The 27,605-nt window shown below is 50.8% G+C and overlaps 9 protein-coding genes across 9 annotated transcripts; 2 read left to right on the top strand and 7 right to left on the bottom strand.

Annotated features, from left to right (window-relative positions):
* Positions 1-153: 153 nt before the first annotated feature.
* PFICI_06370 (uncharacterized protein) lies at positions 154-1,053 on the bottom strand (the record flags this gene model as incomplete). Its single annotated transcript, XM_007834951.1, has 1 exon — positions 154-1,053. The coding sequence occupies one exon, from the start codon at positions 1,051-1,053 to the stop codon at positions 154-156; it is 900 nt and encodes a 299-aa protein (XP_007833142.1).
* Positions 1,054-1,123: 70 nt separating this feature from the next.
* On the bottom strand, positions 1,124-1,821 carry PFICI_06369 (uncharacterized protein; the record flags this gene model as incomplete). The annotated part of the gene is made up of 2 exons (XM_007834950.1): positions 1,124-1,571; positions 1,640-1,821. The coding sequence occupies 2 exons, from the start codon at positions 1,819-1,821 to the stop codon at positions 1,124-1,126; spliced, it is 630 nt and encodes a 209-aa protein (XP_007833141.1).
* A 1,282-nt stretch (positions 1,822-3,103) lies between these two features.
* PFICI_06368 (uncharacterized protein) lies at positions 3,104-5,456 on the bottom strand (the record flags this gene model as incomplete). The annotated part of the gene is made up of 5 exons (XM_007834949.1): positions 3,104-3,225; positions 3,280-3,629; positions 3,719-4,126; positions 4,215-5,024; positions 5,203-5,456. The coding sequence occupies 5 exons, from the start codon at positions 5,454-5,456 to the stop codon at positions 3,104-3,106; spliced, it is 1,944 nt and encodes a 647-aa protein (XP_007833140.1).
* A 2,806-nt stretch (positions 5,457-8,262) lies between these two features.
* On the bottom strand, positions 8,263-10,934 carry PFICI_06367 (beta-glucosidase M; the record flags this gene model as incomplete). The annotated part of the gene is made up of 2 exons (XM_007834948.1): positions 8,263-10,508; positions 10,577-10,934. The coding sequence occupies 2 exons, from the start codon at positions 10,932-10,934 to the stop codon at positions 8,263-8,265; spliced, it is 2,604 nt and encodes an 867-aa protein (XP_007833139.1).
* A 1,834-nt stretch (positions 10,935-12,768) lies between these two features.
* Positions 12,769-14,204, bottom strand: PFICI_06366 (Guanine nucleotide-binding protein alpha-2 subunit; the record flags this gene model as incomplete). The annotated part of the gene is made up of 5 exons (XM_007834947.1): positions 12,769-13,113; positions 13,169-13,427; positions 13,503-13,660; positions 13,792-13,976; positions 14,087-14,204. The coding sequence occupies 5 exons, from the start codon at positions 14,202-14,204 to the stop codon at positions 12,769-12,771; spliced, it is 1,065 nt and encodes a 354-aa protein (XP_007833138.1).
* A 5,139-nt stretch (positions 14,205-19,343) lies between these two features.
* PFICI_06365 (Spermidine synthase) lies at positions 19,344-20,680 on the top strand (the record flags this gene model as incomplete). Its single annotated transcript, XM_007834946.1, has 5 exons — positions 19,344-19,374; positions 19,607-19,642; positions 19,699-19,991; positions 20,098-20,335; positions 20,403-20,680. 5 exons carry the CDS (start codon positions 19,344-19,346, stop codon positions 20,678-20,680), a joined length of 876 nt encoding a protein of 291 aa, XP_007833137.1.
* A 659-nt stretch (positions 20,681-21,339) lies between these two features.
* On the top strand, positions 21,340-22,368 carry PFICI_06364 (hydrolase C26A3.11; the record flags this gene model as incomplete). The annotated part of the gene is made up of 1 exon (XM_007834945.1): positions 21,340-22,368. One exon carries the CDS (start codon positions 21,340-21,342, stop codon positions 22,366-22,368), a length of 1,029 nt encoding a protein of 342 aa, XP_007833136.1.
* A 731-nt stretch (positions 22,369-23,099) lies between these two features.
* PFICI_06363 (uncharacterized protein) lies at positions 23,100-23,938 on the bottom strand (the record flags this gene model as incomplete). Its single annotated transcript, XM_007834944.1, has 3 exons — positions 23,100-23,482; positions 23,550-23,649; positions 23,792-23,938. The coding sequence occupies 3 exons, from the start codon at positions 23,936-23,938 to the stop codon at positions 23,100-23,102; spliced, it is 630 nt and encodes a 209-aa protein (XP_007833135.1).
* Positions 23,939-24,941: 1,003 nt separating this feature from the next.
* PFICI_06362 (uncharacterized protein) lies at positions 24,942-27,089 on the bottom strand (the record flags this gene model as incomplete). The annotated part of the gene is made up of 3 exons (XM_007834943.1): positions 24,942-26,559; positions 26,670-26,889; positions 26,993-27,089. The coding sequence occupies 3 exons, from the start codon at positions 27,087-27,089 to the stop codon at positions 24,942-24,944; spliced, it is 1,935 nt and encodes a 644-aa protein (XP_007833134.1).
* Positions 27,090-27,605: the final 516 nt, after the last annotated feature.

The raw sequence follows: 27,605 nt of genomic DNA, 5'->3' as shown, positions 1-27,605 counted from the left end.
TATAAATGCGACGAGATGGTAAAATGTAAAATATTTTGGGAAGCTATTTAGAGTACAAACATCGAGGATTATAAATACAAACGAAGTTAGCCACCTTTTCGTCTCTGGCGTGTTGATACCTAGAACTTTCAGGTTGGCAACGGTCTTATGCACTTATGCCTGTGTCATCAGGTCAACACCTCGCTGCCCCGAGGAAACAATACGCCATGTCCGGCCGACGACATCTGGTCGTGGCACCAGTTCGATATTGATGTCTGCGTCCGGTTGTTCCATGGCTTCCGCTTGAGATGACTTGGCCGTCGTCGGGAGGACCCAGGGCTTCCCGTCTGCCGACCGGACATGAAAGCGCAGGAGGAGCATGGTCGTCAGCAGCAAGATCTCGCTGGTGGCAAAGTGACGGCCGGGGCAGAGGGTGGTTCCCCCGCCGAACCCGCGAAACGCGACCGCGAAAGACCGTTTGCCGCCGCTCTGTTGCTTCATGAAGCGTCGATGGTCAAACTTGTCCACGCTCTCGCCCCAGACACTCGGGTTCTTGTGCTGAACTTTGGCTGATATCATGACCAGTCCACCCTTTTTGAGCAGGTATCTATTATCCAGCATGTGGTCTTCCGAGACGAAACGTACAGAATTGGCCATGCCGTGATAGCGAAAGACCTCTTGGTAGGTAGATAGAAGAATCGGACAGGAGTTGAGGATGTAGCTCATGTCGACTGAAGAAGTCCCGTTTGGTTCGTGCCGGACAGCTTGCAGTACCTCACCGCGGCACTCTTCCAGGACCACAGGGTTGCTGAACACGCGGTAAATAACCCAAAAGGCAGAAGGAACACTGTTGGCAACGTTATTAAAGACAGTTCCCAATAAGACTCGCGGGATGTCGGCCTCGGGTAGATGTTGGTCAATACAGTGTTTGGTGAACTGCTGAATATATTCGGATCCTTGCTTGTAGTTGCCCTCTTTGTAGTACTTTGCGAAACTTTTGACAAGGCTTTCTCGACTCTTGATGGCTGATCTGAAGAAGATGTTTTGTGGTAAAAGGTCCAACATGAGAAACATGATGGCCGGATGTTATTTGCTGAGTAGACGGGATTAGCCTGGAGCAGCATATTCACCTACATTGGGGCACTTACTGCCAGTGCTCGAGATTTGAAGCATTACGCATCGGGTTCGAGGGCCCGTAGATGGCTTCTGTAGTAGCATGCATGATTTGCTCGTCAATCCACGAATACATGGATATGGTCGTTGGGGCATTGAGCCCTTTCAAGGCAACATCAAGAACCTCAAAGGCTCGGATATTCAAGGCTTCCAGTGCTGGACCATTGATCATTGTAGGATGAGTGGCCTTGATCATGCCATTGACAAACCCGGCCTCGGTTACCATGTCGCGTTCCAAAATGGCGACTGCGCCTTGACTTACGCCCATGACGGCCTTTGCGGCCTTCACTTGGATCGGCGCAAATATGAGCGTGCGCCATTGTTTATGCACCACAGGAATGAGATCCAACGCATTGACGACATATATCCTGGCGCCAGGCATCCTCAGAGTATACATTGGCAAATCATGGAAGCGCTTCCTATCGGCGTAGTTAGCAGAGGCTTTGTTGAGACTGTGCCAGCAGACAAATAAAACGTTGACACTCACTTCATGACGGAATAAAAGTCCATGCTCCATCGAACCATACCAAGGATAGGGCTGACAAAGGGAATAGAGTCAAGCACCACTGGAGGCTCTTTATCATTCTGAGTCGAACGCAACAGTGCCAAGAGAAATACATAGGTCGTCGTGACGCCGCCCAGGATCACCAGGGCCATTGCAGTCGACATGTTGCAGTCAAGGACCAAAGCCCAACTCAAACTAACAATCAGCAGCACGTGAGCGAGAATGAAGAGTCACAGATGCTGTACCGAACGATTCGTGGACTGAAAAACCTTCTTCAGCTTGCATTTGCGTTATGTTCGCCATGATAGGAGGTACAGTGCCGCAAGCTTGTTGTCAGCATGCCAAGGACAGTTAGCCTAGTCATACTCAGTGGAATTACAACCGGGGGATTGCGGCGCAGCGCTGCTTTGAGGTAGATGGATGCAGCATACTTTGAGTGGGTGCGCTAACAGCGATAACGACCCGACTCGAATCAGAATAAACTCGAAATACTTCCCAACTCGATAAATTCCCTCCATGCTCAACTTGGACATGGATACGCCCGGAAAAAAGAATCAATAAATTCTAGGAAGCTATCCGAATATATTGATTCAGTTAATGGTCTCCTTTGCCTTGACCTGTTGCTACCAGTATACTGTGCCAAGCACGAACCAGCATATAAGCATCAAGTATGATTGTGACAATGTCCATCTATACAATAAATGGTAAAAGTTTAATTAAGTTGCCGATGCTTACTCGAAAGCCTGCATGCTTTTCAATTTTTTCTAAGCATCCTCCCTATCAATACAATCGCCTCCGTACCAAATCGTTGCTTGATTCCGTACCTTGTGAATATGTGAAAATGGGTATCACAGTGGCTAATCAAGGTATGGAATATTTCCTTGAAAGATTCAAATCAGGCTGCTCCCAGATCCCAGGCCGTTGCTAGAAATGCTCCAATCAATGCAACATGCAATTTTCCCATTCGCCAAACTCCCCAGGCCGGCAAAAGAATAATCATACTATTGAGGCTCCCACCTCTTGTTTTCTTTCAAACTCCCACCATATGATGATGCAATGAAATGAACTCTTGGTGTCGCGCCACGTTGGCGGGCACTTTAATAATGAAGTGAATATTGATTTGCATGCGTCTCCGTGTCGCTATATTTAGTGATAACGGAATTGACCATTGCATTGGGAAATGTCTTGCAGTGTACTGGAAGAAGAACCCATTACTGTCTTCTGCGGGACTGGTTCCAACCGCTGAGTCTCATCCGTAGGTGAGGTACGCGCAAGTCTTGGGCGCCAATAGTCTTTTCAAGAAATATGAGCTGCGAAAGCAGTACTTGCGATTGGTTTCGACTAGCCGTCTTCGTTTCATGTCTTGCTTTCATGAATTGTGAGTGGCTTCCATGTGATTTGTGGTGAAAGCATTAGCTTCGTGTCCATAGTCGCCGTGAGAAACTATCACGGACAAATGTCCATGGGCCCGCTGCTACTGTTCATGGACTCGGGTGTTGGTGGATCAGGCTTGAGGAAATCCTGTCGATCCAAGCCAGCCAAGTCTTGGAGCTGACACATCATCTTTTCTGTAATAGAGGAGTCAGGACGAGAACAAACTCGGGGTTTGAAAATTCGCTTACCAGCAATTCCCCAACGATGAGCAAATATCTTGAGACTTTCAAATTTAGCTTCCATGGCGTCCTGGCACTGCTGCCATTCCTCTGGGAAAATCTTGCGTAGCGTTGCATACGTCTTGACCACGAGATAGCATGTAGGTGCTGCCGGTGCAACAACAAACTTCAGTGCTGATGCCTCTTGAGTTGCCGTTCTCTGCATGTCCACGTTTGCTTTGCAGCTGATATCTACTGAAAGCTGTGCAGCGAAGCGCAGAGCAGCAAGTGCTGTTGTCAGGTCATGGTCTTGTTGTATCTGATCCCTTGTTTTATTCTCCAGGACGGGAAGGTATGGCAAATAGAGACTGAAAAGCGCTCTGCAAAGTGATGTTAGTATGCAGATTACAGAGTCATCATGAGCGATGCAAGCCTTTGTGAGGATGTAGTGCGTGAGCATATGACTTACGAAACAGCCATGGCGAAGCAGTCAAGAGTGACTTGCCAATTAGTTACATCATCTCGCAAAAGCGTTTGTGTTGCTGCTCGAATCTCCGAATCCAAGCTAGAGAAAGAGGTGACTGGGGGAAGATAGCCAGGTCTTGTCCGGCTATAATGTTCATGTCGGAGAGCCCGGTGGAGGAGACAGGAAATTTTAGCTGAAAGCTGAAATTGCTCCAACTTTTGCGTGTCTACTGCAACACTGATGGGCAACCTTTGCCGAGGCGGCGTTGGCTGCTCGCAGAGATATTTGACATCAAATCGTCCTGATTGAGTTGGCGTTGGTGGCGTTATTGACGCTGGGAGAAGAGTGTTCATCTCTGGGCTTTCCATAACGAAGGGGAAATTCTCAGCCATTTTATCTCTGTGCAAGAACCTGTAGTTATGATTAATACAATTCGGATAATAAATCGGCACACTTCGTTCGATCTTGGTTGAGAAAAGCGAGCCACGCGGAAACTTACTGATCCAGGATGAACAAACTCCACCAAATGCAGCTCTTCTGTTCCTCTTCAACATTGGTGCCAATTTGCAACATAGCATCGCCATCGCTGTTGAGCTGGCCTGGTCTGATCCCTACTACCCTCGCCGCAGCCACGGCCTCGCTTAGGGTCCTGTAAGCAAGACAAGAATCTCCGTGACCGTACTCGTACATTGCAAGCAGCGCGCTGCACTGTATGAGCTCAATCCTTGGAACCCTGTTCTCCAAAAAGGCCAGAGCCACGATACGTTTGACAAAGTGGTACAAGTCGTCATACATTGGCCTGGTTCCGGTTTTGGTGAGTCGATGCCGGGTGATTAAATACATGGTGACGATGACGAGGGCGAACTCGCGGCTGACCTGCGGCTCCGGCACCGAGCCGGGTGAAGTCATGATGTGCGCGACCGAGGTAGGGGGCGATGTCTCTGAGGGCGGCGAGCTCGTGAGTGGGGGTGAGTAAACCTGAGTAACCTGGCCTGGTGGAGTGTCCCCCGCCGGGGTGCCTCCAGACAATTGTTGCTCAAAGAAGCCGCGATGAACGACGGCATACCACGAATGGATATAGTCATAGTAGGCTCGGACGCCATCAGTCCAGTCCGTGTTCTCACCAGCCTGGGCATCCTTTGAAATGAGAGCGAGGATCTGAGATGGCGCGATCTCCTGAAGTGGGTCAGGGCTTCTCAGTAGCACATCGTTTGACGATGCACGAGGCTGGAAGATGACCAAAGGCGCACCATTGGTGCCTTGGTTTGATCCCACAGAGTCGGCAAGATATACACATTTTGCATTCAGTCTAGATTAGACATGGTCAGCGGTACTCGTTCTCTGCCGAACTTTTGCGCACGTGGATTGTGAACATGAGGTGCAGCACCCAAAAGTCCAGCCAGGTTATCCCCGAAAATGAAGGCGTTAGGGCCGATGGACAGTTGAGAGGAGGATTGCGACAAGGCCAAGGGCAAGGAGGCGCATACCGTGTGCATCTAGTACAATAGGGGAGCGTCTTATCGCATTTCCTCTTTGATGCGCGACACTTCTCGCAGGCCCGGTGGGCAAAGCCATCAGCGCCGGCATGTTGTTGTGCGGTGCTGTGGCTGTGGTTGCGCGGGTCTGGCGCAAAGGAGGCGACATCCGCCCTATCTCGAGTGTGGGGTGAGTGGTGTTCCAGGGACGATGTGTCCGAGATGGGCGACAGGCCGTTGAGCATGGGCGCGTTTGGCCTCGTCATTGTCGCTGTATCCATCGTGGAGGCGACAGTGTAGATATCCTGAAAGGTAAATCGAAGCACTGGATTAGACCAGGTGCGCGCGCGCATACACTCACGGAGGAGCAGCACTGCAGGCTGGGGTCTGGTTGAGGTGTGGTGATCGCTCTCAGTCCGTCTGTCGTTACCTGCCTGCCTGTGTGCCTCTGTGCGTGTTATGTAGACAGGCAATCTGTCCGAGGCACCGGGAAAATTGAGAGGTGGTGGCAGCGGTAGCAATAATTGGTAGTAGTAATGTTTAGTAGTAGTATGCGTCCAATTGCAAGCAGCAGGCGGATGAAAGGGTCGTTGCCTTTGCACGCATCGGGTTCCTTGGTGGCATTGGCTAATGTACCTACAAGACCAGCTCCAGCTTCAGCTTGAGCTCCAGCTTTTTGGCCCAATGAGAGAAAAAGCCAAAAAGTCGCCGCCAAGGGGTCGGGACGATCTTTGGGCCTTTAGAGTGGGCGTGTGTAGTGGGTTTCAATGACTGGGCACCGCTGGCTTGGGGGGGCTGGATTTCACTTCAGCTTCCAGTGGCTTCGGCGATTTGATGCTTTAGTGCTTTCTGGGGCCTCGATGGGTATGCTTCCCTGGCTTCATGCCAACTTCGCCTTCTCGAAGGGAAAAAAAAAAAAGATGTCGTGGGCGTTCGATGATCAACCGTTTAGTCTTTGCGCTAATGAGTAGCGGAGAGGTGTGAGGCAATGCCGGGTGCTCCGGGCTGTCTCCGGGCCCGTGGTTGTCTTTTGAAAGGTCGCAGAGCAGTTTTGGGATGATTGATGGATGCAGCTCAGGTAAGCTGGGTGGTAGGTAGTAGTGGGAGTAGTAGGTAGTAGTCTGTCTGGTATGATGTCCTGGCATGTTTCTGGGGGCGCTCGCTGTTCGTATATACATGTGGCAGGTCCTAATGTAATGTAGGTTCAACCAAGGCATGTAATGTACCTATCCACTGTACCGACGGTCGATTCCAGCTTGAAACCAGAATGGTAAAACCAAGTATCGGCCTAGACCCCCGCCTTAGTAGACCCCCTCCCTCGAAAGTTACGATACCTCACGAACCGACCGACGACATCAAGCAACCACCCTTCCAAAGTGTACAAGGTAGGTAGAGTCCGAGACCCCTCATGCATTTGCACATGAGATAATCAATTGAGTCTCACTTCAATCTGGGACCGCCGGGCCGTGCAAACTGTCACTGCTGAGACCTGGAGGGTTGAAGCTGAATACGTGGCTGCGGGTATGCCCACGGCTCAGACAATGTGGCTGTCTTTGCAGGGACAAGAATGGGAAATCAATCAAATCAGTTAATCCTCATCAGCCCCCCGACCGAACCCAGCGACGGGGGAAACGTTTGCAAGAACGGAGCCCGCCGCCATTGTACTACTCTGCACGGGACAAGCGCTCTTTTTGCCTTTTGGCACGCGCAAGACTTCTGTCGTTTCGACACCCTTTCTCAAACCAGATGGTTCGTTCTAGGAAAGTAAAAGTAGTCCGCAAATACCCGTCATATCATGAGAGCAGTATCTGGCCAGTCTGGAAGTGGAAACAAGGCAAGGTATATAGGTAGCCATGTAAGTAAAAGTGCAAATCGCGTAGGGGTAAGAAATGCATGTACGTATATTAACATATGCAGCCACGAGTGGGCTTGATGAGAACTACAACGCTAGGGGCGGGGTGTAGAAGTCTAAGAGCCGTGCACGAGTCGGAAGAATTGGAGCGCCCATCAGAGGGAGAAAAAAAAATAAAAAAATAAAAAAATAAGTCCAGTCAAAAGAGCCATCAGGCCATAAGAGCGAAGGAAAAGAAGAAGGACAATATTAATGGCTTGTGACACCAAGTCGGTCCGTCTGTGTGCTACTAATGAGGCGTCCCGTCGGAGCAGCTCATAATATGTGAGTGAGCCTTTGCGATGCGCCCTCACAATGACGTTAGTTTACCTTTCGTCTATAATCGGCAGCGAATCCTTCTTCAGTAGCGACGTCGTGAATAGAAGTCAGTCATGTCAGTCATGGCCATGAGTTGAAGATGAGCACCCGTGTAGACTGGTGGCGAGGATGTTTGCGAACCAGCCAACACGGTAAAAAGAAGAGTCGTTGAATTCAAAAAGTCGCCCGACAAAAAGTATAGGGCGGGAAAACTTCTCTTGGCTTATGTGAATATGATCTTGGGCGGTTTCAACTTTCAAGCACACAGCCACGTACCTAATACGCCATGTAAGCTTGTCACTTTGGACCCTTTTCCTTGGCTCACATAGACGCGAGACACGCATCACTTCATTCTTCCCACGGGATTAGGTCCATCACCATTATCGTCTCTCTGATTGGTCATTTCTTTTCAGCACGGGTCCAATGATTTGGAAGCCAACCTAACCCAACTTCACTCAAGGCCAGGCCGAGACCGGTTCAAGCCGCAGATTCCAAATCATGCTTTCTTAAACATTGACAAGTTTGGCCAAGTCAAATCTCTCAGTCCAATTCACTTATGATGCTCCCGTGTTTTCCTCCTCCACATCGCAGGACAAGATTGTCCGAGTGTGTCCATTACCACATCCATTTCGTTCCTCATTATTTTCATTCGTTGCAGTTCATAACGTCTTCTCAACCCCTTCAAGGTCCAAGCCAAGTACAACCGCTTCGTTGCTTCCGTGGAAACCCTGCGAGTTGTTATACCCAGCTCCTTCCATCATGGGTCGCCTTTTTTGTTGTAGTGCTTCCAATTGGCCGCTAGTTTCAAGCCACAATGCAATTGCTTCTAGGCCTCCCATCTTCCCGCCGCCACCGAAGGGCTTCTAGATGCTGAGTGATCCTTGCAATGGTAGAATGCGACTGCTCGGCCCCACGTAAACGTCGTAGGTCCCGTTTTGCAAGAGCCATTTTTGTACGACTACATCCCAAACGCTCAAGTCGCGTCTTGTTAAGTCAAAAGTCACCGTTGTTGTTTGACTGGCATTGATAAACGGCTTGTCAAAACCACGGAGTTGCTTGATTGGTGCTCCTGGGATGCCCACATAAAGTTGAGCAGCTTCTGCTCCGTCAACATCGCCTATGTTTAGGATCTGTGCTGATACAGTGGCTAGGACATCCCAGAGATCCGACTGGCCACCCTCAACAATGTCCCCTGTCGGATATTCATCGGTGTTTGCCGTGTCATTTTGTTTGATTTCGAGACCCGTATAATTGAAACTGGTGTACGACAAGCCAAAACCGAACTCATACCGCGGTGTAATATTCTTGGCATCGAAATGTCGATAGTCAATGTAAACGCCTTCTGTAAAATTCGACTGGGGGAAATTTGCAAAGATTCCATCAGCCTTATCAGCATTGAGCAAATCCTCGTAATCAGATTCGTTGTGGGCAACAGTGTACGGAAGCTTTCCTGATGGATTCGACTCCCCATAGAGCAGTGAGACCAGGGCGTGGCCCGAGTCCTGGCCAGGCAAGTGAGCAAATATGAGTGCTGTAACATTCTCATGGTCAATGAACTGGTCAACCAGACGGATTCCTGCGTTGTGAAAGACCACGATTGTGTTGTAGCAACGATCTGCCACGTGCTTGATCAGGCCATCGGTGTAATCGTCATGTGTACCGGCTCGATCATATCCTTCCGAGGCAAAGGCATTGACGATTACTACGCAGGCATCTGACGCAGCATCAACGTACGGAACAGGACTAGAGAGGTCCCAGAACAAAGCCGTTCCATCGTCGTACGCTCGAGCATTGATAGCATCGTATGGCGAACTTATATATGAAGGCGTGACTGCTCCGCTGCCGCCACCGCTGATGATTGTGCCGTCAGGAGCGATCTGCGGAATATCTCCCAAAGAATCGAGATCGAAGGCGCCTGAGATGTAGCGGCCCAGAAATGCTGATTCGCCTCCAAACATCCAAGCTGACACGCCTCCGGTCGCATTATAATTCCATTGATCAGGATTTCTGGCAGAATACCCATAGAGGGAAAGCAATTTGGGCTTTTTCAACGGAAGAGCTGAGTTTGTGTTCTTGAGGAGCACATGGCCCTCGATAGCCCCATCAAGCAGAGTCTGCTTAAAAGAAGCATTTCTGGCATCGATAATTGTGTGCGGCTTTGTCAGATCGGCTGGCATTCCGATACCCGGTTGGGGAAAATCCTGGTCTTGGCCCATTTGAAACCAGGAAGCCACGATTCTAGTAACCATGTCGTCAAGTCTTGAATCCGAGATGGAACCGTTCTGGACCGACTCGAGCAATTTGTCTCCCCAAAGCCCAGCTGCGTCAGGTTGAACCATGTCCATCCCAGCAAGGGCAGAAGCAACACCTGCGTGCAAGGCGCCCCAGTCAGACACTACAAAACCCTGGAAACCCAGTTCTGTCTTGAGAAGCCCGTTTTGTGTTTTACTGTTGGCGCAACCATACGAATTGTTGACGCGGTTGTAACTGCACATGATGTTCCCCGTCCCAGCTTTGACCACGTCTTGGAACGGCCAGAGGTAGAGTTCGTGCATAGTCTTATCGTCAATATTCGAAGATACGGCCTCAATGTCGTTGGCCGGCACTCGATGGGTTTCCTGTTCATTTCCAATGAAGTGCTTGGTGCTTGTGATCACGCCAGCGGACTGTATACCAGATACAGTCTCGGCGGCCAGAGCACCACACAAATATGGATCAGTAGAGAATCCTTCCCAATTTCTACCGCCAGTCGCGATTCTTCCTACCGGGCCAACTACGGGCCCCAGGGCGACGTTGACGCCTTTTGTCCTATATTCGCCGCCCATTCCGATTGCGCGCTGTCTTGCAAGTTCTTTATTCCAACTTGCGCCTACATGGATACCACTCGGCCAGCCAGAGACGAAATCTGTCCCGCGAAGTCCTTGCCCGGCGTCCATTAAGCACATGCCTGTGAAGTTGAGGCGCGGGATTGCAGGAATGCTTCCAGCACATCCGTTGCCGGCCCCAGCTCCCGTCGTCAGGCTGATCTTTTCTTCAGTCGTCATGCTTTGTACAAGTGTCACGGCTTTTGTGTAGGAGTCGCTCCAAGTGCCTGTGCTGGCCATGGACGCTATTTTGCATCGTCAGTTCCTATCAAGGCATACGTATAGCAGCGACGCAATGGAATGTGTTACTAACGCGACGGGTATACAGGCTCTGACTGCCCGTAGAAGTAGGTATCATCAGTGATGGCATTGGATGTGCCGCCACCCGCCGCACTGCCTCCATGTTGGCTGTCCGAATGCCGAAGGGCCAACAGTCCCAGAAGACCGAGAAGAGGAAGACACAAGATGAAAACGATGAGCGCTTTCCCACGCTTCCTGGCTAGAACCGGATGGCGCGCTTTCATCCGCGCCCACCAGCCTGTATCGTTCACTGGCGCGGCTTGACTCGGCTGAACCGCTCTTGTTGAGGCTCGATACGATTCGTAGCCGCCAGTGTCCGTGGTACTGCTTGGATCCCTCTCCCGGTAAGGGATGAACCTGTCCTTCTCCATCGCGACTAGGCGCACCACAGTGGGCAAAGACAGCGCTCGCCTAGAATCCTAGCTATACTCAAGGTCCTTCACACTTGGAGCATGAGCTGTGGATGGCTGACTGGGCTAATGCGATCTTTGTTGCGCAAGGTTGATGCCAGATGGTATCGAGATACCGATGACGATTAGCGCACTTTAGAATTTAGAGTAAATAAAAACCAATTGACGAGGTCGCATCTCTGCTACGCAACAGAAGTCTAAAGTTTGCTCGCTTGTTTAGCAGCAGGATTCACCACCAGATTGAATACGAAGTGAAAGCGGTGCCTGAAGTTGATGTGTCAACAAGAATCATTGAGATCGGTGTTTACCCCAGTCGCCGCCGTCCAATCGCGGACGCACCATATGGCAGTAGCGTCGCTGCCCCGGGGAACGCAACTCCCCCGAACCTTAATTCCTTGGGGGGAGGACCCGCCAGCACTGGAACGATTGGCTGCTCGACCCCTCTAACCCCCAATGCCCCTGGAGATGGAACACTTCAAGGTTGTATGGCGGGCTCCGGGGTTATCCACACTTAACACCCGCGCAATGCATCGATGAGATGGGCCTTTCGGAGATTGTCAATATTATGATTATTCGCAAACCAACCCAATGAGGAATTTGAAGGGAATTTCAAGGTAAGTCCACTCTACGGCATAGGGAAGGATTCCATGCCATGACGAGGGAAGACGTCAAAATAGTCATATTTACCCGACCTTCATCCAAGAATGGCCCGTTGGGTGATGAGACACTAATTAACCATATTTGGTTGCGTGCTATATGCGTCACAAAATGCAGCGGGCATCATAAGGGACGTGATCGGTCATACAGAGTGCTTGCAATATATGCCAAATTTATGAATCAAAGAGCTATTCACGGGGTTAGAACGGATGCAAAAGAAATTCGATCGTGATTGGAAATCTAAGCCCAAGAAGTTCACGCCCCAAATGTGGGCGTATGCCTCTTTTGCATTATATTGACCCAACTATTTCAAGTTTGGTTCTAAGTTCTTCCGCTCCAAACCCTCCCCCACGTCATTCGTCATTATATTTGTTGATGCCAGAAAAAAGGAAAGGTTTTTGAGGTATCGATTGTGCATAAAAAACCAAATCCGTCAGATACAGGATGAGATATTCGCTTTCGTGATGTGGCTAGTGCGCAACCGTCAAGACATGAAAGCCCTCGCGACCGGGTCCCCATATATGTAGATATGCCGGTAAGGGATGATAAACAGTTGATCGTGAAAAAAGCAATGCTGAGTTGGTATCAAAGGCTTGGGTCGACCGGGAGGGTGTGATGACTGAAGTGTTGCTATTGCTGCTGCTGCTGGTGGTAGTGGTGGTAGTGGTGTTGGTGTATGTTGTTGAAGTGTCGTATTTGCGCACGTGCTCGGACATCGCGGGCGGGATAAGAGTGTTGGTGAGATAGGATGACGATATGCAGTAGCATCATAACGTGGGCCTGAAGTGAAGGATTTGGTATAAGCTTCTGCGAATTCCAAACATGATCAAGTTCGGGGGGAAAAGGCGGCCGAGGAATCCGTGGGTAGGGCACCTTCTGCATCGAGGCGCAATGCTAGATCCTTTGCAAAGTCTCAGCCCTGGCTCTTCCTCCACGTTTTAAAGTTCCTTGAAAGCAATCACTCCTTGGTCAAAGTTTCTTGGATTGCTGATCCGTAAGAAACCGAAACACCAAAGGAGATGCCGCCTCTTGGACGCCAGGGGAGGCGCGGACGCAGTCCCGGGGGGGTGGTTTGCGCTTGCAAGCAGTCCGCGCTGTAGAGTAGAGAATATCGAAACCCAAGTTGAGGTCGGAAGACTCACAAGATGAGCTGCTTCAAGTTACGCTGGATAATCATATCCTGCACGGAGCCCATGGTGATCTTTAGCAGGTTTGTGTCGGTTGCGTTGGTAAAGTGACCATAGATTTCCTTCTCGGGGTTTCTGTTAAGAGCCCTGAATTTATCCATGAAATACTTGCTGGCCTGCTTCCAATCATCCTGGGGCCCTTGGTAATCAACGAAGCCGTGGCTCGTGATTGGACTTGAGGACAGCTTCTCCTTGAACAAGTCCATCTTGTTCAAGAAGAGAATGAGGGCCGACTTTGTGAACCAATGTGAGTTTGCAATCGATTCCCACAGCATAAGCGCCTCATTCATTTGATTCTGTATAGGCATTGTTCAGTGCGCGCTCGGCTCAAGAGTCTCACAATTGACTTACGCCATCCTTGTCCTCCACCAAGCACTGATCATAACCGCTAATGGCGACGAGGAAGAGCAGGCAGTTGACATTTTCAAAGCAATGTATCCACTTCTTTCGTTCAGATCGTTGACCACCGACGTCAAACATCCGGTATGTCAATTGGCCTAGGTCGAAGATGGTCTCCGTGATTCCAGTTGTCCTCAATCGCGATCGCAGCAGGTCTTGGTCGTTGGGGATGTAGCCTTTGGTGAAAATGCGGTCCAGGTCGTCGCAAAAGCTTTTGTGCACATGGTTAGCAGCATGCACACATTGTGGTTAGGAGTCAAGCTAGCCAGCTTGCTGCGAAACATACTATGAAAGGTTATCATGGAGGGCGTATTCGTTTCCTTTCAGCACAGCCCTTTGCACGCCCTCATCGGCCCAGAGTGCCTTGATTGGGTCCAGGTGGTCTTCGGGAAGATTGTCGTTGGGGGAAATCTCGCAATCTAGGAGAAGTAGCGCCTGGTTTTTCTATTCGTGGCAATTGGTTAGTTCCTGCGACCACAGTTTGAACAAGGTGCATCACAGATGTATGCGGCGGGACGGGAACAGTTCATGTGCGCAGCCAACGGTTGCGCAGTGGTAGGTGCTTTTCCCCTCACCTCATTATCCTTGTTTACAAACTCGATCGACTGATCGTTCATGACGTCGAAAATCAGCCGTAATGATTGAACCACATTGTTGAAGACCACCGGTTTGCCCTCGAGTCTCTCGTTCTTGCTGAAGCCTTGCGCGTAGATCAACTTCATTTGCTTCAAGACCGTCGACTTCCCCGATTCACCGGCGCCTGTGCGGATTGTCCGTGTTAGCGACCCTCACCGCAGCATTGAATTGGAAATTGTGAGACATGGTGCTAGCCGCTGCAGAAGCAAGAAATATGACTCGAAGACGACATACCCAATAAGAGGAGCTTCACTTCACGGGCCAACCTCTTCTCATCTTGCCTTATAATCTTGTCGAGCTCGCGCGATCGGTTCTGTCCCTCCTCATCCGTTTTCCTGCTCCCGAAACACATCTTGGCACAATTAATTGCGCTTGAACGCTGGGCAGTGCGGCAAGTCCTCGAAATCAATCGGAACGCTGTGCACTCGTTGCGCGAGGCGGGGCACTAAGGTATTGTGCTGCCGCGGGACTGTTGGGGCGGCACTCTTTTTACAGGTCGTTTTTTTTTTGTGTTCTCGATCCACCAAGAGAAGTTACCGTGGGCGGGAACAGCGGGTTTACTCTAGTGTAGTTCCCGATGATTTGAGTGACCTCACGCGCACTAATATTCTAGAGATGCGAAGACGGTAGGCGAGCCGGGGGGAGAGAGATAGAAGAAGAAGGGGAAGGGGAAGAAGGAATGGAAAAAGGTACGTAGTAGCAGGAAGTAGTAGCGGGAGTAGTAGTAATGAATGACTGCGAATGATGGTAATAATGAGATGAATTGAGATGGATGGGGGTGCTTCAGATCTAAAGCTTGGCCGAGAGCGTGGCTTTGAAAGCTTTCTTTAGGATTATCCCAGGATAAGACAGACCCAGTGGCCCCCTTTCGCTCGAAGCTAGCGACTTATCACTTTTTGGGACCTGGTCCTGGAGTTTAAGCGTTTCGCGTTCACCAGTACGTAGATGAGACAGCCAGGCAGGCCGGCGGAAGATAAGTACCGAGCTTAGGCAAGCGTACTGTAGGTCGGTAGGTGCCAGGCGGAGAGGACGGACGAAGAGGCACAGACATGCAAAGTGACGATGATCCCGGGTCCTGGTCCCAGCGGATCTTTTCTTTTCTTTGATGTCAGCCCAAGCAACAGCCCTGGGATATTGGCGAGGGAAAATGACGAGAGGATAAAAAGAGTATGGGAGGGGAAAGAAGAAAAGAAAAAGAGATGCAAGATCGTGCCCCAAAAAATGACCGCAGCGGAACTCTGGAGGAGACCTTGGGAAGGCAAAGCGCAGGCCTGTGCTGACCTGAAAAGAGGCGGTATTAAAGGAGAAGCTCACGCCAATAACAATACGTACTGGAGAGGGTGAGGGAGAACCTGAAAACTCGAAGGCGGATGGCGAGGATCAGTTTCGGTCTGCATACCCCTAGTACATAATACTACGATGTAGATACCGTATGCGCATACTGTATTTGTCCAGCAACTGCCTTGCCTACCTGAATGCCTTCTTCGACTGATGGGTTATTACCGTACATCCATACCTGGGCAGCTAAGAATCGGCTTATGCAGGCGGCACACTGTATATTGGATTCCGCTGCAGGCCCTTGAATGGGTTGCCTTCTCCGGGGCACCACCCACCTGGCACCCAGCCAGGTTGTCAGGCTCTGCTCCAGCTCTCGACCTCAACTCCATTCTGCGCGTCGAGAAGGGGGCAAGATCAGCGTCGTCGTATTATTGCACCGCTGCCTGTCTTTGTGTCTTGTCATCATCCAAGGTTTCATGCAGCGACGAACGATCGTCTCACTTGGGACCATCTCTCCATAAGGGCGAAGGTCACCTTCGATTGAGGGACTACGTTTAACAACTAACGATGCTAGCGAGCGGCGTCGTACCAAGTCCGGCCAAGTGCAGTCCATATGGTATGGACTATGCCTTGAGAGAATACTAGGTAGGAAATGTAATCTACGTAGTATGATGGAGTAGAGGGTTGTTAGTGTAGTGGATGGACATTGGAGGGAGGTAAAGTACCTGCTGCCGGTACGGCGATAGGCGGTCGGTACGGTACACAAGATGAGGGAAAAATAAAAAAGCCGTTGAAAACGTGAGACGAAGAGAAGCTGACCCATGGAGGTGCCGCAATCGAATCAGAGGCTATCGTTTGCAGTCCAAGTGGGCGAAACTGGCCCCCCCTCCTCTTAAAGCCCTGTACACTAATAAGCAGTGCCCACCTCGCTCAAGAAGTTGCCCATGACAAGAAGACCCAGGATCCAGGCTCGCCAGGACTAAAAGCCATGCTTGCTTTGCAGACCATGCTCGAAAAAGCTAATGAGACTGGGGAACGGCGCCCGAATGTGGGCTCGGACGAGATGAACGCTAATAAGTTGCCTCATTAGTGAGCAACGAAACAAGATGTGACAGGAATCGGCAGCGCACTCTAAGATGCACTTTTTTTTTTTTTATTTTTTTAAAAAAAAAAAAACTCATCTTGAGCGTGGATTCAGTAAGCAAGCGGGCAAGCAAGTCTACAGAGAACTATCCAGAAGTGGATGGAATGCGTAGATATGGATATGGGAAGCAGGTATGTTGGGTACATATCTGTTAACTCGCTGCTTTTCAAGCAAAACACATGCAGAAGAAATGCAATCAGCAAGAATGAAATGCACTGTGATGGCCCGGCCTGCAACCTCGATCCTTCAGTCGAGCGAACAAGAGAGGCGATGGGAAGAAGGATTGAACAGGTCTGGCACAGAAGAAATTCGTCATTATCCCTTCCTCGACTGCTCCTCGGTGACCACCCTTGCTGCTAAAATAGAATGCCATAATACTACACACATACATCTGTAGTGTATATACTGCATGCAGTTCATGTACATATATGTATGTTTCAGCCCCCGATGGCTACTCAATTGGCCTCGACTGGTTCAGATTTGTTTGGATAAAATCAGCAAACAAAATTCCCCGGGGCCCTAGAGGCTAGATACCAGACCACACACACTCACACCTTTGCCCACGCACAGAGAGATGCGACCCTAGCTGCCACGTTAGCGCATCCGAACCCATGTGTCTTGTCTGCAAGCTGCAGTGCCGAGAAGGGTATAGATTGACAGGATTCCCAGGCTCATCAATTGATCATGTTGTGGCCCTGCCGCTGCTCACTTTGCGGGATGGATCCGGCCCACTCGAGCATCCCTGACCGCTGGAGAGTTTCCCATCCTCCCTAACAGAGTGAGCAAAAGTAAACGGTAGTATCCGTACACTAGCGCAGAGCAGAGCTGTGAGATCAACACCGAAAGAGAGTTATTCAGGGCAGACACGCGAGCCGATGAGCAGGGTCACGACTCGGCACACTCGCTGAGCGGATGATAGACACGCCGGCGCAGGGGGGACAAGAGGTCTCTTCCGCAGATTCCTGTACAATACCCTGTTCACAGTTCAGGTCTTGTCTCATCAAGTGACAGGACCTACCTTTTGCCGGGTAATAGGTAGCGCAGGCCGCGTACAGTGCGCACCCTGGCGTTTCGGCATTGGATATCGACTCCAACTTGTCAATTCATCATCGCGTATTTTTAGAGTTGACTTAGACCATCAAGCTTGAGGGCGCAAGTCTCGCACGAGTCAAGATTTTATAGAGCGGCGGCGGTTAGCTCTCAACCGTATTCCCTTTACCGAACCCATCCACGACCACGCGGCGACTTGATGAGCTTTTTGAAATATACATATTGGAGAAGCTGACCGAGTCTCCTCCCTCTCTCATTCGACATGCGAACAAGAGGCACAAGATAGGTACCAGGGGCACAAAAGGACCTCTTCGTTGCCCGTTCTTGCCGTGCCGCCACTGCTGACATGAAGATCCGCCGCCGCTGGCTGATGAGGGAAGAAAAAACAAAACTTGCCCTTCAACGGCAAGCCATTAAGTTGCGGCGCATGCTGACAGGATGCAGTTTGTGTCTCCATATTGCAGCTACTGGTTGGATTGCCACCTGCAGCTTCTAGAAGGCAGCAATTCTGGGCTACATACTCTATCTTCTATTCTAAGCAGCCAGCCAGCCAGCCAACCAGCCAACCACGTACGTGCTTTGCTGCGTGCGGCACGCTCGGTAAACCACCTCCACGTTGCCATGATGGGGTTCATGTTGTGGCCGGAAAACCTGAGTACCTACATACATGTTTTTGGCCCCAATGTGTTCTCAGCGTGTAGTTTCCTTACTTTTAGTTTCGTTGATGACTACCTACCTATCTACCGTGTAGTCCATCATTGCACCGGTGTTTTGCTTGTACCATGTACCTGCTCGCTCGCACGTACGCGGACGGCAACTGTGAACACACAAATCGGGATGTTGCTTTTTAGGATTCCTAGGTGCATATCAAGCAGTCAGATCAGATGTCAAGGCAACACTCCATCATCTCGCCAAACTCGCTTGGCTTGCGCTCAGTTCGCATGAGTTATTGTTTACCCAAAACGAGGAGGAGCAAAAGGTTCTCTCGCACGAGTGTTTCTTGATGCTCCTGCCGCTTGCTACCGCATCCTTCTCCTGGAAATGGGTCTACTTGCGGCCCGCCTCAATATTACAGCCTCATCTCACCAAAAACGGACAACTCGCGCACCACATATACTACATTCACATTCGCACGGGCACACAGGCTCGACTTGCTTGTTGAGTTGTGTTACGCTTCTTCTGGCAACCGGCATTGCAACGTGCTGTAAAGGCTCGTCTGGTGCATGTGCATATCACTGAACGAGATTCATCAACTACACTCGGCATACTCTGGTCGTATGAATTCCTCGTTTTGGTAGTATACCTACCTAGGTAGGCATCAATACTTCCCCAACATGCCTAGTAGCATGAGAATATGATGATTCGGACACATGGGTTAGACAGGATGACCATGAGACGCAAAAAAGTATAGCATTCGTCTCTAGAACCAGCTGATCGGTACGATGCGGCCATGTGCTTCCAAGATGGACGTGGACGACCTGTCGCATGGCCTTCCGCAGCATCGTCCGAAGTTTCGAGGGGCGCTTTGCACGACTGGAAACCGCCGAGCGCGCCACATTGGGGCCTTTATTAGGGCCTCTCCGCCGTAACATGCGTGCCGTTAACCACAAGATGGGAAAGAAAATTTTCATGTCTTATCAAAATCCCAATTTGACAAAGCTGTAGGCCGAGATTGTGTAGCAAGTATCACTACTCTCTTGTTCCTTCAGTGCAATAGGCCTCAAAAGTTTGCTCTCAAGCATTTTCATGCAGCCCTACAGCCACTTCATGAGTTTAAAAGCTACGGGATTGGGCATACGACGGTTGGGTGCGGCATTTCGACCCCATTTTGTAGCCAACAAAATTTTTTCAAACTTTTGGTCGATTGGGCAGCAGCAGCAAAAAAGTATCCACAATAGTAGTTGTAGTAGAGGTGCCGCAAACCAGAATTGCAGTTTCTTCAACACCGCATCAATATCTCAAAAGAGAATCTTCAGTACCAGATCTGCTTATTCTGTTGCTCAACAAGAAACCGCCAAAATGTCTGAGATTACGCACCCTACCATTAAGGGTAAGCCACCTCATGTCGCAGTTGCCAAAAATTGCTATGTTTTTTCATGTGTTTGTTTCAAAAGATGCCGCTGTCGTGTTATAGCCCGCGATCTGCCGTGGCGCCTTTGACAAAACCCCTGGCAATGTTGCTTACACTTGTTTGGTTCATTGGCGATATTCTACATGACATGACCGGAAATACGGAGGAACAGATGAGAAAGAATGATCATCAAAGCTGACATGTGTTGCAGATGGCTGGTTCCGGGAAATCTCCGAAATGTGGGCTGGTAAGTCGGGACAGCAGTCTCAACATGATGGCTGATAGGACTGATTAGCCATACAGGTCAGGCCATGACTCTGAAGGTCAAGAAGGTCCTGCACCACGAGAAGAGCCAGTACCAGGATGTCTTGATCTTTGAGTCTGAGAAGCACGGCAACGTGCTGGTGCTGGACAATGTCATCCAGTGCACCGAGTACGATGAGTTCTCCTACCAGGAGATGATCACCAACCTGGCCATGTTCTCTCACCCCGACCCCAAGAAGGTCCTGGTCATTGGTGGCGGTGACGGCGGTGTCCTCCGTGAGGTCGTCAAGCACGACTGCGTCGAGGAGGCTATTCTCTGCGACATTGACGAGGTGAGCAGCCAGTGCGGAATTATGATTGCGGAAAAAAGAGAGAGAGAGAAAGAGAGAGAGAGACAAAAGTACTACGGCAAGTCTTGGTGCTGACATTGATCAACAGGCTGTCATCCGCCTGTCCAAGACCTACCTTCCTGGCATGGCCGAGAGCTACAAGCACCCCAAGGTCAAGGTCCACGTCGGCGATGGCTTCAAGTTCTTGGATGACTACAAGAACTGCTTCGATGTCATCATCACTGACTCCTCCGACCCCGAGGGTCCTGCCGAGAGCTTGTTCCAGAAGCCTTACTTCCAGCTCCTGCACGATGCTCTCCGTGAGGGTGGTGTCATTACTACTCAGGGTACGTGATTGCTTGAAAGACTAGTGCTATTTACCGTAGTCTGTCTGCTGACTCGATGCCACTATAGCTGAGAGCCAGTGGCTCCACCTGCCTCTCATCAAGCAGGTCAAGAAGGACTGCGCCACCGTCTTCCCCGTTGCCGAGTACGGCTTCACCACCATCCCTACCTACCCTTCGGGCCAGATTGGCTTCATGGTCTGCTGCAAGGAGGCTGGTCGCGATGTCACCAAGCCCCTGCGAAAGTGGACTCCCGAGGAGGAGGTTCAGAAGTGCAAGTACTACAACTCGCGCATTCACGAGGCTGCTTTCGTCCTCCCCAACTTTGCTGCTCAGGCTCTGCAATAGAAGTGGGATTGATCGATCGGGGGAACAGATGCGACATGAGTTTTAAGACGACCAATGATGAAAATGACATCTGGGAGAGGTTACCAAAAATCCGGCGTAGAATCAGGGAAGATTTGCCAGCTGTGAGCCTCGGAGCGAGGCCACGATAGAAATGCAAACCCAGGAATGAAGACAAACATGCAATCCACCTTGGCCAAGTAATGACCTGCTAGTAGACCCGTTCAAATTCCCTCCAGAGTCTATGCGAGATCAACAATGGCATGTATGTGACTGGTTGTTGTTCAAAGAAATTACGGAGATCTACGATTCTCAAGTCCCGAGTACCACTATTCCGTAAGATACCTTGAAATGTTTGGATCTGGACATAAACATTGCTCACTCTATAATGATCATATTGTAGCATATTCACTATGAGATGTAATGCATTTTGAAATATATGCGCTTCTTGCCATGCAGAAGCCCATTGTCCGAAGGAGGGGCAAAGCGCGATTGTTGTACCCTGGTACTGGGATTATATCATCGGTCTACCCCGCCGACAACTGCTCAGTCCCCGCGGACCCTCCAACCAGCAAAGAGGAGCTTCCACCCAATTGTTCCCGATCTCGCATCTGCTTCTGCGGACTTTCGCGGGTTGATGTCCGACGGAAAATGCGACCACCATGACTACATTTCTGAGGCGACTGAGTCTCTTCGCCAGGTCTCTGCCATCCACCTCATCATTACCCGTTCACAAGCTGTTCCAGCCAATTGCCCGCACAATGGCCACGTCCGTCTCCGCCGTCCTCCGACAGCCAGTCAAGCTGGCTTGCATCCAGCTGGCCAGTGGCGCCGACAAGGCCGCGAACCTTGCGCACGCCCGGGACAAGGTCCTTGAAGCTGCAAAGGACGGCGCCAAGATCATCGTGCTCCCAGAGTGCTTCAACTCGCCTTACGGATGTGACTACTTCCCCTCGTACGCCGAGACGCTACTGCCGAGCCCGCCCTCCAAGGACAAGTCGCCCTCGTACCATGCGCTGTCGGCCATGGCCGCCGAGACCAAGACGTACCTGGTCGGCGGCTCGATACCAGAGGCGGACCCGGACCCGGCGTCCAAGAAGTACTACAACACGTCACTGACGTTTGGACCAGACGGAAAGCTGTTGGCCAGCCACCGCAAGGTGCACCTGTTTGATATTGACATTCCCGGCAAGATCACATTCCGCGAGAGCGACGTGCTGTCACCGGGCAACAAGGTGACCATTGTCGACCTGCCAGACTATGGCAAGATCGCCGTGGCCATTTGTTACGATATCCGCTTCCCAGAGCTGGCCACCATTGCCGCGCGCAAGGGCTGTTTTGCTCTCGTGTACCCTGGCGCCTTCAACACCACCACGGGCCCTCTGCACTGGAGCCTGCAGGCCCAGGCCCGCGCCATGGACAACCAGATCTATGTGGCCATGTGCAGTCCCGCGCGCGATGTGAGTGCCACATACCACGCCTGGGGCCACAGCCTGATCGCCGATCCCATGGCCAAGATTGTGGTCGAGACAGACGAGAAGGAGAGTATTGTCAGCTGGGAGATTGATCCTAAGAAGATCGAAGAAACCCGCAAGAACATCCCGCTCGTTGGCCAGAGGCGCTTCGACGTCTACCCAGATGTCAGCGCTGGCAAGGTACGATTTGAGGAGCCCAACGTGCCAAAGGAGTAGGATACTTGCCGCGTTTGCATCAAGAACAATGGGTTTTCCTTGAACAAACGGTCGGCCTAGAGTCACTCTTTGGTTGCCTGGCATCAGTACGGGGGCGACAAAGAACCCAAGTTTACTCTCGCACGCCACATGACATGCGCGGTTGCTCGGCCAGGGATGGGCACAATGTTCTCAAAGCCATATAAGATCAAAGAAGCAAACACCTCATCAATAGAAAGGCGCAGTGGTCGAATGGTAGAAAGTCAAAGATAACCTCTTCAAACTTGAAGACCCAGCGTTCGAATTTCAAAGATCAAAATCAAAAAAACCCTCGAATATTTTTTTTGTTTGCGGTTTGCAGTACGTCCGTGAAATTCAGGTCATATTTTTCCTCACCATTGATCGATGCAGGATTGCACTCATTATGCATCAGTGAAAAGACTAGCAGTCAATAAATTTCAGTCTTTTTGCGGAATTAATCTTCTCGTTGGTGGCATGATTAGTAGGATGATGATGCAGGGTAACTCATCTCCCGATCGCACAATGGAGTAGACATGATGACATGTCTGTTTTAATGGCGTGAAGAAGGCATGGTAGCATCGGTCAAGACTTGGCTGCCCGTGAAAAATCTCGATGATAGACTCGGTCGTCTGAGGTCTACGGAACTGGGTATAATTGAGCCTCCTCTAGGGACATAAAGTCATAGGGACTTGCCCGCATCTCTCTTGGTAACAAACCCGAGAAAGCTATGCTCACCAGTCACAGCCTTTGCCGAGGATATCAGCCAACCGCTCCAGGTAGTGGCGGTCAACCTCGTCGAACCCGTCAACCACGGCACAGTCGATATCGATAATGGCCACGAGCTTCTTGGCGCTACCGCCCTCTTCCCCCTCGACTGCGCCCTCTGCCGGCACTACGATGGGCACGACAATCTCGCTCCGGCTGTCGCCGTCGCAGGCAATGTGGCCCGGAAAGGCGTCCACGTCGGGCACCAGCTGCGTGGCCTGGGTGCGCGCCGCCGCGCCGCACACGCCCCGGCCAAAGGCTATGGTCTGGCAAGCGACTTTGCCCTGGAACGGGCCCAGGATGAGCTGCGGCTTGGTGGCCGAGGACTTTGGGTCCAAGGTGTAGAAGCCTGTGTGTGTGTGTGTGATGAATAAACTTGTTTCAATTGGAAGCGATGAAGCGGCCAAATGACTTACCTGCCCAGTTTACCTGGTTGCTTGGCCCTGGTAAAGACTTATAGGCGTGCCATAGTAGGGAAGCAGCGTTGGCTAGGTTGCTGTCGTTGTTGGAGTCAGACTTGTTTCCTTTACTATTCAAGCAGATTCCGTGTCACTAGAGAAGTGTATTCTTACCAGATCTTGATTATTTTTTATATTGTCAGTCATCTCTTCATTCGTTTGACTTCATGGTGCCAGTTGGCAACAGAGATATGACTCACCCAGTTCCTCTGCTCATAGAACAAACCCTCAGCCTGGACTAGGACCTGCTCGTATGCCTGCTCCTTGGTGACGCCGGCGGCAAAGTTGGATGCGTCGGCGTGAACCTGATAGAAGACTTGGGGTGAGTATGAAAAAGACAACTGCATCCGAGTGTCTGAGAACCCACCATTATCGCGATTGATTCAAGGTTTGAAGAAACTGGTCAACCTTGTGCCGGGTCCTAGATGGTACCTAGTATAGATAACTGCCGCAGCCCTCGCAAGATATGACTTGCGACTGGCTACAGGACTTGAACTATACTCTATGGGGCAGTGGCGATATAAAATTCAGGAGAGAGCAGACAAAGAAGGTAAAGCTTGCGGGTTCCAGTCCATCCGTCGTGGAAATATAAAAAAAAAATCCAAGTATACTTTTTTTAACAAATGGGGCTGATTCAGTGTGTCTGTGCGCCAAGAATTGCCCTGATAGGCTGCCCGCCAAAGCACGCAATCCACAATAAAATACATGTGTCCACTCAAATCAATGCAGCTCTGCTAGGATAATCATAAAAAAAGCACCGGTTTGCTTCTTCCGATGTCGATATTGCGATATCTGGCATGATTTGTAATGCACTTTGCGCCTGATTTCCGAACCGGGCATGTTCTTTTCTTGTCACTCTGCTGGTTGAGATTTATCACGATTGACAAGGTCACTCACTGCACGCACCATGAATCAGCACTAGAACTTCAAATGTTAGTAGTGTTATGTCCTGGTGAGTATTGAATGATGATTGTGAGCCTGCCAAAAAGTTACACCTCAAAGATATTTCGACAAGTACCTCATGGTTACATTTTCATCAGCGTCAGCCCGAGTCAAGGATATTGCCCAACCTTGACACCGGACCACCAAAAACAGGCGCGAAGATGGCAGACTCACTGATCGATATGCCAGATACCTTTGGAAAGTATCAATACTACGATTAGAGAGTCGACGACCAATTGAGTACAAGCGGCGACTCTCTTGCTTCGGGGAATCAATTCCATGATCTCAAAGTGCCATGGCAGATTGAAGGATTCAAGAAGACCAAAAGCCACCAAGTAAGCTTATGCGTGCCTCATCAAACGTTATTCGTTGAAATGTCAGAATTCTTTACACTTCAAAATTTCTCCCTCATAGCTTTGCTTCAAGACTAGGCGACGAACCACTGCCAAAGACAATAGTCTGGTTCGTGACCAGGTCGATTTGGCGATACTGCCCTCCTGCATTTTGCTCCGTGAGACGCTTGGTCGAAAGGAACCTCCAGCACATCTCCTTGATGCGAGCATCGCCGTCCAGGCCCGCGTCCACAAGATATAGCGATCCGATCAAGATCTCTGCTGTTTCCCACACCAAGTCCCTGGCTGAGCTCATGAGATCCTCCTGTGCCGTCCCTTGCATCGTACTCTTGGTCTTTGCCCATCGCTGCGCCAGTACCGTGCCTTGCGCCTTGCCCTCCAGCCCGGCCTCGATCAGTGCATCCAGGGCGGCCAGGCTCTCGGGGCCTTCGCGCGGGTGCTTCAGAGCCCGCACGAAATCTGTGCTCAGCACGTCGGTGGTGCCCTCCCAGATACTCAAGACGCAAGCGTCGCGGAAGAGGCGCGCCAGATTCACGTGTTCGGTCTCGCTGTTCTCGAGGTATCCGACACCGCCGAGTGACTCCATGCAGGCGTAAATCAGGTAGATAGAGTTCTTGCAGACGTACGCCTTGATGACCGGGGTCAAGACCCGGAGGAGCGCCGTCGCGCGCGAGGGCGAAGACGGCGCGAGGCGTTGAATGGCGACGGGGACGGATCCCGGAGGAGAAGAGGACGGCGAGGCTGCGCCATGTTCGTCGATGCCCATGACGTAGGTCCCGTAAAATGTCAACAGCATTAACCCGTGATACTCAATTGTCATGTCGGACAGCGTGCGCATGTGCAGCGGGCTGTCACTCAGCCTGATCCGGGCCCCTCTGCCAGCGCCGACCTCGCGGACCCGGGCGAATGCTCGCGCCACGGCCAGACTGCGACTCAGGTAGCCCAAGCCGCCAATGGCAGATCGAATTCGTGTAATGGTGAGGATGGTGGTGATCTCTCGGATGCCCTTGCCTTCTTCACCAATCAGCCAGCCCCGCATACCGTCGAGCTCCAGCTCCGCCGTGGGCAGCGACTTTGTGCCCATTTTATTCTTGAGCCGGGTAATGCGCACGCCGTTGAGCTCCATGCCGCCCTTTTTGCCACCCGCGGACACGGCGAGGTTCGGATTCCAGCGGCGCATCGGTGCGTAAAAGGCGCTCAGGCCCTTTCCTGGGGACGTCTGCGCGAGGAGGATGGTCATATTGCTGTCTGTCGCGCTGGAAAACCACTTGAAGCCGGAGATGGTCCACGGGCCCAGCGGTATGTCCTCGGAAGGGCTGCATTGCGGCGAGAATCCATCAGAAGTACTGACCGGTGCATATGAGGCAATCGTCTCCGTCTTGGAAACGTCGCTACCTCCAGGGCGCTCCGTCATCCATTGGCCGCTCGTCCAGGCCTTGCTCGGGTCACGGGATGTGAGATGGACAAAAGCGTTCTCAAATACTCTTTTCTCCACCGGGCTGAGCTTGCGGCCTTGGCCTGTGAGTTGTCTCTGGAGGAGTCGGCTGGCACCGTCTTGCATGGCCTGTGGGCATGATGTATTTGCACTCGACCCTTCCCAGAGAAGTAGACGCATGTACTGTAACACTCGTGTGTACTGTCCTAGGCCTTGCTCGTATCCCTGAGCAGAAAATCTGTGCAATAATGGTCCATTCAGCTTTCCGTTCTGGCAAATTCAGGTCATGTCCTCTCCCAATCCATTTTGTTGATTGAGAAAATTCATGTAACGAGTGTTACCACTTACCCATTTTCAAAACCGCGATCTTGAAGTTTCTTCCAGCCTTCAGTCACGACTAATTTCGTGTCAACGGGGCGACCGAAAGCATTCTTGCCCCCGCCAGTAATGTACGGTTGATTCTTCTCGGCGTCGGTAACCCATTCAAGGACTTGTGGAGAGAGTGCTTCATCGCAAAGCTGCTCAATCTCCGAAGCCGCGCCTTGTAACACCTGGCCTGGCACAAACACTACATATGAGTCCAGCCGATTAGATCAATATTTCGACAGTGGTCATGTTTTGGTGATTGTTCGGATACAAACGTTGGGAGAGGGATCAGAGAATGGCCTTACATTTCAACACCCTCTGAATACTCGGATCCTCGTGGAATTGGTTGCTCAACACGGGAACTTCTTGGAAGAACCCTCTTGTGGCACTCGCCTTTTCCATTTCTTACTTATCGCTTAACCACTTTTAATGTATCCTAATATACTCCTAGTGAATTGATCCCGCGATTTCCAATTGTTGGAAACCTGCCCCGGTAACAGAGTTAAACCAATAATGGTGAAATCGAACGCCCGCAATGACGCGGATTGAGGACAACTCTGTGTATAGAAGATTAATGCAATAAACCAAAGTTACTCAAAACTCCGATGTACATTATCTGATGCAGGTTATTTGCCATACAAAGCTCAAATCATAACATCCTGAAGCTTGAGTGAAAAGATACTGCTACTTTAAAAGTGCATGCTTCGTTTTAGACCGAGGCATGCATGTGGTTTTGCGGGGTCGGCTGACGGCTGACGGCTAACCCCCTGGCTAAACAAGATCGACATGACCATGGAAGCATCCGCCCACTGCGTTTATTAGCTACCGCGTAGTGTGATGCTATAATCTTCAGTACGATCGGAAAGCCATCTCCAGGATAGCAGTCCAATGCATGCGAATGAACAGCTTTTGCTGTCT

Source organism: Pestalotiopsis fici (assembly GCF_000516985.1).
Source record: "Pestalotiopsis fici W106-1 unplaced genomic scaffold PFICI_Scf_4, whole genome shotgun sequence".
Lineage (NCBI taxonomy): Eukaryota > Fungi > Ascomycota > Sordariomycetes > Amphisphaeriales > Sporocadaceae > Pestalotiopsis > Pestalotiopsis fici.
The sequence above is the reverse complement of the archived record's forward strand: the minus strand, read 5'-3'. Positions and strand labels throughout refer to the sequence as shown.